General features: G+C 37.3%; 1 protein-coding gene and 1 non-coding gene across 4 annotated transcripts in view; one reads left to right on the forward strand and one right to left on the reverse strand.

Annotated features, from left to right (window-relative positions):
• Nup153 (nucleoporin 153) overlaps positions 1–11,022 on the forward strand; it is a 70,585-nt gene that overhangs the window by 37,925 nt on the left and 21,638 nt on the right. For 2 of the 3 annotated variants that reach the window (XM_010622910.3, XM_010622911.3), the window contains exon 12: positions 10,188–10,325. The exons of the other annotated variant lie outside the window; for it this stretch is intronic. In XM_010622910.3, the coding sequence (XP_010621212.1) occupies positions 10,188–10,325 (138 nt within the window). The remainder of the gene's footprint in view (positions 1–10,187; positions 10,326–11,022) is intronic. 3 annotated transcript variants of the gene reach the window in all.
• On the reverse strand, positions 7,302–7,408 carry LOC117285495. The gene has a single exon (XR_004516551.1). It is a non-coding gene; the product is annotated as a U6 spliceosomal RNA (small nuclear RNA).

The raw sequence follows: 11,022 nt of genomic DNA on the forward strand, positions 1-11,022 counted from the left end.
AGTGAACGCAGAATGCCATCCAATAGAAGAGCAGGTTTGTAAGGAAAACATTATGGTGCAGTGTCCTCATCCACCTTATCCACAGTATCTGGCACTGTCTGACTTCTGATTCTTCCCCAAAGTCAAGATAACCATGAAAAGTAAAGATTTTGAAACCATCCAGGCCATTGAGTCAGAAACTCATGAAAGGGGACTTCCAGAGCTGCTTCTGACAGGGGCAAGAATAATGGGATGAGTGTGTTGGAAGTGAGGAGGGGAATGTTTTGGGGTAGGTTAATGGCAGTGTATCTTTTACTGTATTAATTTTTATTTAAATATTTGCCATAGTTTTTTACCACAGCATGTATGTGGCCTAATATTTTGGACTTTTGATTATTTTCTCCACTGATATGCCTGTCCACATTCATTCATGCAGCTTCTGCACCTTGTACTCTGCATGACCCCTACAGAGTACAAACACACACCTAGCTCCACTGTGTGGCAGTAAAGCAGGAGAACTGATCTTTCGTGACTTCTGTCTTCAGAGGTGATTAACTGCGTCTGTCTTTGGGGACATTTTGCGGATTTGCAGCAGACACTGAGAAGTACCCTGGCCCTTTAATTTTGCCTGTCGTTATTACAGCAAGTGTCTGAACCCTGGATATAGGGCCCCATCCCTTAAACAAGAAAATTTCTCAGTTTTTTGGTACTTGTTTTCCCATTATGTAACTATTTATTGCCTGTAACACTCTTCTGTGTTCTTGTCAACTCCATTCTTGTATGTTGGTGATAAAGTTAAATTTCTAGGAGCTTCAACTCTTGTTTTTAAAACTAGAAAGAAGCCTTCTGTGACATTTTAGTTCTCATATTCTTCTGTATTATATAAATTCAAAAGCTAGAGTGTCAAATTAAAGTGCTTGCACACTATTAGCATACATAAGGTACAGCATCATCCAGATCTACTCTATCCAGGTTCTCCCCTCCCTTCCCCCGCTTCAAACACTTTAATTCCATTTTTACATTTTCTCATATTTTTTTCCTTTTCCCTTATCCCCCTTCCCTATCCTTCTCACTGTCACTACACCTTTGGTCCTTTTCTTCCTATTTGCTATGTGTCCCATTAGGATCTTGAGTACTGTTATAGTTTTTCATACCAGAGATACTATTCGGTATTTGCATATGTGTACCTTATTTATTTCACTTAGAAGTATATCCTCAAAATGTACCCATTTAACTATGAATGAATCTACTTTCTCATTCTTTTTTTTCTTTTTTTTTCTTTTTTTTTTTAAGTTAAAGTTTTTATTACAGTAAAAGATACATCTCCATTAAATCTCAAAGTATGCCCCTGGAGGGAATATCATTGCCTCATAGGTCTTGCCACTCGCTGGAGCACTTCTGGAGGACTTTTTGCATGAGTGTCTTTACAAGATGTGATCAACAACACAGTGAACGCAGAATGCCATCCAATAGAAGAGCAGGTTTGTAAGGAAAACATTATGGTGCAGTGTCCTCATCCACCTTATCCACAGTATCTGGCACTGTCTGACTTCTGATTCTTCCCCAAAGTCAAGATAACCATGAAAAGTAAAGATTTTGAAACCATCCAGGCCATTGAGTCAGAAACTCATGAAAGGGGACTTCCAGAGCTGCTTCTGACAGGGGCAAGAATAATGGGATGAGTGTGTTGGAAGTGAGGAGGGGAATGTTTTGGGGTAGGTTAATGGCAGTGTATCTTTTACTGTATTAATTTTTATTTAAATATTTGCCATAGTTTTTTACCACAGCATGTATGTGGCCTAATATTTTGGACTTTTGATTATTTTCTCCACTGATATGCCTGTCCACATTCATTCATGCAGCTTCTGCACCTTGTACTCTGCATGACCCCTACAGAGTACAAACACACACCTAGCTCCACTGTGTGGCAGTAAAGCAGGAGAACTGATCTTTCGTGACTTCTGTCTTCAGAGGTGATTAACTGCGTCTGTCTTTGGGGACATTTTGCGGATTTGCAGCAGACACTGAGAAGTACCCTGGCCCTTTAATTTTGCCTGTCGTTATTACAGCAAGTGTCTGAACCCTGGATATAGGGCCCCATCCCTTAAACAAGAAAATTTCTCAGTTTTTTGGTACTTGTTTTCCCATTATGTAACTATTTATTGCCTGTAACACTCTTCTGTGTTCTTGTCAACTCCATTCTTGTATGTTGGTGATAAAGTTAAATTTCTAGGAGCTTCAACTCTTGTTTTTAAAACTAGAAAGAAGCCTTCTGTGACATTTTAGTTCTCATATTCTTCTGTATTATATAAATTCAAAAGCTAGAGTGTCAAATTAAAGTGCTTGCACACTATTAGCATACATAAGGTACAGCATCATCCAGATCTACTCTATCCAGGTTACTTTCTCATTCTTTATGGCTGAGTAGTATTCCATTTTGTAGAAAAACCACATCTTTATCCAGTTTCCAATTGATGGGCAGATGGGCTGTTTCCAAGTTTTAGCTATTACAAACTGTGCCACAATAAACATGGGTGCGCATACATCACTATGATATGATTCTTTTAGTTCTATAGTTTTTCATACCAGAGATACTATTCGGTATTTGCATATGTGTACCTTATTTATTTCACTTAGAAGTATATCCTCAAAATGTACCCATTTAACTATGAATGAATCTACTTTCTCATTCTTTTTTTTCTTTTTTTTTCTTTTTTTTTTTAAGTTAAAGTTTTTATTACAGTAAAAGATACATCTCCATTAAATCTCAAAGTATGCCCCTGGAGGGAATATCATTGCCTCATAGGTCTTGCCACTCGCTGGAGCACTTCTGGAGGACTTTTTGCATGAGTGTCTTTACAAGATGTGATCAACAACACAGTGAACGCAGAATGCCATCCAATAGAAGAGCAGGTTTGTAAGGAAAACATTATGGTGCAGTGTCCTCATCCACCTTATCCACAGTATCTGGCACTGTCTGACTTCTGATTCTTCCCCAAAGTCAAGATAACCATGAAAAGTAAAGATTTTGAAACCATCCAGGCCATTGAGTCAGAAACTCATGAAAGGGGACTTCCAGAGCTGCTTCTGACAGGGGCAAGAATAATGGGATGAGTGTGTTGGAAGTGAGGAGGGGAATGTTTTGGGGTAGGTTAATGGCAGTGTATCTTTTACTGTATTAATTTTTATTTAAATATTTGCCATAGTTTTTTACCACAGCATGTATGTGGCCTAATATTTTGGACTTTTGATTATTTTCTCCACTGATATGCCTGTCCACATTCATTCATGCAGCTTCTGCACCTTGTACTCTGCATGACCCCTACAGAGTACAAACACACACCTAGCTCCACTGTGTGGCAGTAAAGCAGGAGAACTGATCTTTCGTGACTTCTGTCTTCAGAGGTGATTAACTGCGTCTGTCTTTGGGGACATTTTGCGGATTTGCAGCAGACACTGAGAAGTACCCTGGCCCTTTAATTTTGCCTGTCGTTATTACAGCAAGTGTCTGAACCCTGGATATAGGGCCCCATCCCTTAAACAAGAAAATTTCTCAGTTTTTTGGTACTTGTTTTCCCATTATGTAACTATTTATTGCCTGTAACACTCTTCTGTGTTCTTGTCAACTCCATTCTTGTATGTTGGTGATAAAGTTAAATTTCTAGGAGCTTCAACTCTTGTTTTTAAAACTAGAAAGAAGCCTTCTGTGACATTTTAGTTCTCATATTCTTCTGTATTATATAAATTCAAAAGCTAGAGTGTCAAATTAAAGTGCTTGCACACTATTAGCATACATAAGGTACAGCATCATCCAGATCTACTCTATCCAGGTTACTTTCTCATTCTTTATGGCTGAGTAGTATTCCATTTTGTAGAAAAACCACATCTTTATCCAGTTTCCAATTGATGGGCAGATGGGCTGTTTCCAAGTTTTAGCTATTACAAACTGTGCCACAATAAACATGGGTGCGCATACATCACTATGATATGATTCTTTTAGTTCTTGGAAAGATACCCAGGAGAGGGATGGCTGGGTCAAATGGAACCTCTAGTCCCAGCTCTTTGAGGTATCTCCATATTGATTTCCATAGTGGTTGCACCAATCTGCACTCCCACCAACAATGGAGAAGGGTTCCTTTCTCCCCACAACCACGCCAACTTTTGTTATTGTGTGATTTCTTGATAGGAGCCATTCTTTGTGGGGTGAGGTGGAATCTCAGTGTTGTTTTCATCTGCATCTCTCGAATGACCAGTGATGTGGAGCATTTTTTCATATTAAATCTTTGATTTTTAATTTAGCAAAAACTTACATGTAGTGAAATGTAAAATTTCTAGATTTACCGCTTAATACATTTAACAAAGTAGTTATTATACTTGTGTAACCCAGACACTCTTTTGGAATATTGAACATTTCCTTCATCCCAGTTTATTCATGTTCCTTCCCAGTTTATTCCCATCACCTCTAGCCATAGTAGTGATCACTGTTGTCATTTTCTCCCACAGTATACTGGTTTTGCTTTTTCTGAAATTTTTGTTTCTGATTGTACAGTTTTTATTAAATAGATATTTTGCAGATTTTTTCATTTTTCATTTTATCGATACAATTTCGATTTATATAATAATCACATTCATCATAGGGAGTTTGTACCTTTATATGATGTATCTTGATTCCTTTTTCCATATTCCTCCCCTCCCTTCAACCCCCTATTCCCGTTCCTTATTTACAAAACCTGTTTCCATTTTTTCCCTTCTTTTCTCACTCCCTTTTCCTTCCTTCCTTCCTTTCTCCTTCTCCCCTCTCTAGTTCCCCCTTCCTTTTGGTTTGTTTGTTTGTTTTTTTCAAGAATAATGGGATGAGTGTGTTGGAAGTGAGGAGGGGAATGTTTTGGGGTAGGTTAATGGCAGTGTATCTTTTACTGTATTAATTTTTATTTAAATATTTGCCATAGTTTTTTACCACAGCATGTATGTGGCCTAATATTTTGGACTTTTGATTATTTTCTCCACTGATATGCCTGTCCACATTCATTCATGCAGCTTCTGCACCTTGTACTCTGCATGACCCCTACAGAGTACAAACACACACCTAGCTCCACTGTGTGGCAGTAAAGCAGGAGAACTGATCTTTCGTGACTTCTGTCTTCAGAGGTGATTAACTGCGTCTGTCTTTGGGGACATTTTGCGGATTTGCAGCAGACACTGAGAAGTACCCTGGCCCTTTAATTTTGCCTGTCGTTATTACAGCAAGTGTCTGAACCCTGGATATAGGGCCCCATCCCTTAAACAAGAAAATTTCTCAGTTTTTTGGTACTTGTTTTCCCATTATGTAACTATTTATTGCCTGTAACACTCTTCTGTGTTCTTGTCAACTCCATTCTTGTATGTTGGTGATAAAGTTAAATTTCTAGGAGCTTCAACTCTTGTTTTTAAAACTAGAAAGAAGCCTTCTGTGACATTTTAGTTCTCATATTCTTCTGTATTATATAAATTCAAAAGCTAGAGTGTCAAATTAAAGTGCTTGCACACTATTAGCATACATAAGGTACAGCATCATCCAGATCTACTCTATCCAGGTTACTTTCTCATTCTTTATGGCTGAGTAGTATTCCATTTTGTAGAAAAACCACATCTTTATCCAGTTTCCAATTGATGGGCAGATGGGCTGTTTCCAAGTTTTAGCTATTACAAACTGTGCCACAATAAACATGGGTGCGCATACATCACTATGATATGATTCTTTTAGTTCTTGGAAAGATACCCAGGAGAGGGATGGCTGGGTCAAATGGAACCTCTAGTCCCAGCTCTTTGAGGTATCTCCATATTGATTTCCATAGTGGTTGCACCAATCTGCACTCCCACCAACAATGGAGAAGGGTTCCTTTCTCCCCACAACCACGCCAACTTTTGTTATTGTGTGATTTCTTGATAGGAGCCATTCTTTGTGGGGTGAGGTGGAATCTCAGTGTTGTTTTCATCTGCATCTCTCGAATGACCAGTGATGTGGAGCATTTTTTCATATTAAATCTTTGATTTTTAATTTAGCAAAAACTTACATGTAGTGAAATGTAAAATTTCTAGATTTACCGCTTAATACATTTAACAAAGTAGTTATTATACTTGTGTAACCCAGACACTCTTTTGGAATATTGAACATTTCCTTCATCCCAGTTTATTCATGTTCCTTCCCAGTTTATTCCCATCACCTCTAGCCATAGTAGTGATCACTGTTGTCATTTTCTCCCACAGTATACTGGTTTTGCTTTTTCTGAAATTTTTGTTTCTGATTGTACAGTTTTTATTAAATAGATATTTTGCAGATTTTTTCATTTTTCATTTTATCGATACAATTTCGATTTATATAATAATCACATTCATCATAGGGAGTTTGTACCTTTATATGATGTATCTTGATTCCTTTTTCCATATTCCTCCCCTCCCTTCAACCCCCTATTCCCGTTCCTTATTTACAAAACCTGTTTCCATTTTTTCCCTTCTTTTCTCACTCCCTTTTCCTTCCTTCCTTCCTTTCTCCTTCTCCCCTCTCTAGTTCCCCCTTCCTTTTGGTTTGTTTGTTTGTTTTTTGTACCGGGGATTGAACTTGGGTCCTTGCGCTTGCAAGGCAGGCCACCGAACCACTGAACTAAATCCCCGGCCCTCCCCCTTCCTTTTGGAAGATTTTTCTTATTTCACACTGTCCACTATGCTTTTCGGTTCTTACTTACATTTTCAGTTCCTTACATCAAACAATGAGATATTTACACGTGTGTCTGATTTATTTCTAGTAAGTATAGTTTCAAAGTATATCCATTTAAATATGAATGTCTCAATTTGGAACCAGAAGAGACCTAGAATAGCAAAGGCAATTCTGGGCAACAAAGGCAAGGTGAGGGACATTACAGTCCATGACCTGAAACTACTATAGAGCTACTGTGATTAAAAAAAAGCACAGTACTGGTAAAAAACATACCTGAAGATCAGTGGAACAGACTAGAAGACAGAAACAAACCCAGACACACTCAGACCCTTATCTTTGACAGAGGGGCCAAACACGTCCACTGGAAGAAGAGCCTCTTTAATAAGTGGTGCTGGATAAACTGGCTTTGTATATGTCAGAGACTAAAACTAGACCCATGTCTCTCACTATGCACTAAAGTAAAATAAAAATGGATCAGAGGTCTAAATATAAAAACAAAGATTCAATCTGCTGGAAGAGAATAAGTTAGTTAAACTGTTTTTTTTTTTTTTTGGTACCAGGGATCAAACTCAGGCCCTTGCGCTTGTAAAGCAGGTGCTGGAACCACTGAGCTAAATCTCCAGCCCAAAAAAATATGGAACGCTTCATGAATTTGCGTGTCATCCTTGCGCAGGGGCCATGCTAATCTTCTCTGTATCATTCCAATTTTAGTATATGTGCTGCCGAAGCAAGCACCTGAGTTAAAGTTTTGAGGACACGGGGAGGGAAAGACTTCGTGAACAAAACCCAGACTGTGGGAAATAATAGAAAGAGTCTACAACTGGGATCTCACCCTATTAAAAGGCTTTTGCTCTGCAAAAGAAATCACCAAAAGAGTGAAGAAACAACCCACAGAGTGGGAAAATAATTCTAGCCAGCAGTCCTTCAGACAAAGGACTAAATCTAGAACATGAAGAATTGAGAAACATCAGACCCCTGCCCAGATTTAAAGACCCAGTCCAAAAGTGGGCACCTGAAATGAATAGAAACTTCTCAGATGAAGAAGTACAAATGGCAAATATATAAAAAAGTTTTCTGGAATTTGACATATATACCGTTACTTAGTATTATTTGTTTCTGGCTATTTTGAATAAAGCTACTGTGAACATTTTTGTAGAAAGAAGTCTTTTTGTAAATATGTTTATTTTTCTTAAGAGGATTAGCCACTATTTAGTCCAATTATTTAAATACGAGATTACCAAAAACTGCATATTTTTCCATTAATTTTTATAAAATAATAGAAAATATAAAGACAGTTTTGTCCCATTTGTTCAGTACAAGAATCAGCTGGTTGAAATGACACCTGCCAGAGCAACATCTGCTGCCTAGGGTAAACTGTTAATTGGTAAAGGGTAAGTTTTATGGAATTTTATATTCCTGTCAACAATATGTGAACATTTTCATTACTCTGCATCCTTACCAGCATCTGTCATCTTTTTTTTGGTACCAGGGATCGAACTCAGGCCTATGCGCTGCTGTCATCTTTTTTAACATTGTAATTCTTATATGATGAGACCATATTACAGTTTTAATTTGCATTTCCCTGATGACTAAGAATTTTGAATTCTTTTTTATATGATTATATTGGCTGTTTGTATATCTTCCTTTATGAAGTGTTCAGATCTTTCCTCCCTTAAAAAATTGGTTTGTGTTATCATTGAGTTGTAAGAGGTCTTACAAATTCTGAATGCAAGAGCTTTGTCAGGTACATATGTAAGTATTTTCTCCCATTGTGACTTCCCTGTGTGTGTGTGTATACATATACATACACATTTTTTTTTTTTTTTTTTTTTTTTGGTACTGGAGATCAAACTCAGGTCCTTGTACTTGTGAGGCAGGTGGTAGAACCACTGAGCTAAATCTCTGGCCCTCCCTATATGTGTTTTCTAGTACTATGAATTGAACTCAGGACCTTTTACCTGCCATGCAGGTTCAGTGCCACTGAGCTACATCCCCTGCCCACTTCCCGATTTTCTTAGCAGTGTCTTTTGATCAGCAATTGTTGCTAATTTTATGATGTCTGAATTCATCTTTTTCCCTTATTATTTTTACTGTTCTTTGTATTCTAAGAAACCATTGCCTAACCTTAGGCTTCAAAATACTATCCTTTGCTTTTAGAAGATTTATAATGATGCTTTTGTGTTTTTTCTATTTAAGTTTGTATTTAATCCATAGATTATTTAAAGAGGGATGTCTTTCCTTTTTTTTTTTTTTATTGTACTGGGGATCGAACTAGGACCTTGTGATCGTGAGGCAGGCGGCAGCACCACTGAGCTAAACTCCCGGCCCTCCACTTCTTTATGAATCTGTGTTTATATTTGATATTATTTCACTTCAGCCTGAAGAACTTGTAAAACAGGCTTTATGGCAATAGCTTCTTAGTTTTATCTGGAAAAAAAAGAAAAATGAAATTGTTTTTATTTTGCCTTTTATGTGATCATCTTTATTAGGTGTGATCTGAGTACAATAAACTGCATCCATTTGAAGTATTCAGATTTTAGTTGGTAGTGAATTTATCTGGCCTCTGTGGAGGGCAGCAGTTGAAATTCTAGTTTGGTTTGGTCACATGGTGTGTGCTTACATCCGTATAATTTATAAGCCAAGGGGGATTTGGTAGTTTACATGCAGACTTTTGAGACACCTCTTCTGTGGCTCTTTATTTTTGCATCATTTAGTTGTTGCTGAGGTCAGTCAAGACTCCTCCTCTGATTCTTTAACAGGTTTACAGTTTTCTCAGAAGAAGACTTGTACAGTGGCACAAATTCATAAAGAGATCAGGAAGCTCACTGGGTGCTCTCCCTTTCTGCCAAGTGTCCTCAATTGTCCTTTCCCATTTTAGTTTCTCCTTGCCTTTGGTTGCTATCCAGATTTTACATTTAAAAAAATATATATACCATTTACAAGAGTTTATAATTGTCTGTCAGAACATTGGTTGGCTATAAGCTATTCTAACAACTGGCAGAAGTGGAATTTTTTTCTCAGTCATGGAGCGCTGCAATGTTTTTGCTCTAGTGGGTTAAAACCAGTGTGGCCCACCATGTATGGAGTCTGATGGTTAAGTGCTTGTTTCACTTGCCAGGAGTGTATACTATTTAACTTTTTCTTGTTGTTTCTGGTACTAGGGATCAAATCGAAGACCTTGTGCTTCCAGCCAGGCATGATGCCACTAAGCTAAATCCCCGGCCCTAATTTATATGTTTTATATTAATACCATAAATAAGTATGGTAAAGAGAAACATTTTCTCTGTCATTTGTTATCAGAAAATTGGTGCTAAGAATAGCTTCTCAGTTACGTAGCAGTTGGTGGCACAGCTGGGTTCACATTTTCTTAAGAGACCACATTTTTAATACTGTACGGTGCTACTACCTTCTTCCCATTCTAAATTTGCCTGTAGCTATCATTTCTACCTGAAAATAAGATAAAAGAAAGACATGAAAAATGGAAAATACCATTATAAACCCTATTGTGTTATAGGAAATGGACATACCAGTATTACCGAAAATATCTCTACCAATCTCCAGTTCTTCACTGCCTACCTTCAATTTTAGTTCCCCTGAGATCACAACTTCCTGTCCATCATCCTTCAGTCCTTCCCAATCATTAACAAACAAGGTATTGAATCATTGTGTAAATGAGGTGATTTTTGTTCTTATTCTTTCCTCTAAAAAAAAAAAAAAACTAATGTTTTTTAAAAGCAGTGATTAATAATGCATAGTAGGGAGAGAGAAATGAAAAGGGTATTTTACTCTTAAAAAATGGGAAAGCGGTAGGGGAAAGGAAAGAAGAAGGGAAAGGAAAAAATAAGACAACGGAAACAAAATCTTTGTAAATAGGTAGGGGTGGCAGGGGTTAAAGAGAGGGCAAGGGAATGGGAAAAAATAAGAACCAAGATAAATCATTTAAAGGTACAAATTCCCAATGATGAATGTCATCATGTGATACACCTAAAAATATACCAATAAGCTTAGTGAATTTAAAAAAAAGTATAGCTGTCTTACATACATTATTGTGGAAACATTACTTAACCTTTATGTAATACATGAGAAAAAAATTGCAAGTTTCCAAACTATTTCACGTAAGATACTTTTTTGGGGGGGTAGGAATTGGTACAAATTTTTTTACTTTTCAGGTAGGATTAATATCTTGAATCTGCTCCTGAGACATATTTTTGTCCTTTAGATAAATATCTACCTCTAAGGTTGTATGTTCTTCCAAGAGGCAGCCAAATTTTATAGCAGTTACTATTCTCTTTCTCTCTTTTTTTTTTTTTTTTTTTGAAAAAAGAGCCTCTCTTTTCTGGTGTGCTCAC

The sequence above is a fragment of the Fukomys damarensis genome, unplaced genomic scaffold (genome assembly GCF_012274545.1).
Source record: "Fukomys damarensis isolate Sample0158 unplaced genomic scaffold, DMR_v1.0_HiC HiC_scaffold_10, whole genome shotgun sequence".
In the NCBI taxonomy this organism is placed as follows: domain Eukaryota; kingdom Metazoa; phylum Chordata; class Mammalia; order Rodentia; family Bathyergidae; genus Fukomys; species Fukomys damarensis.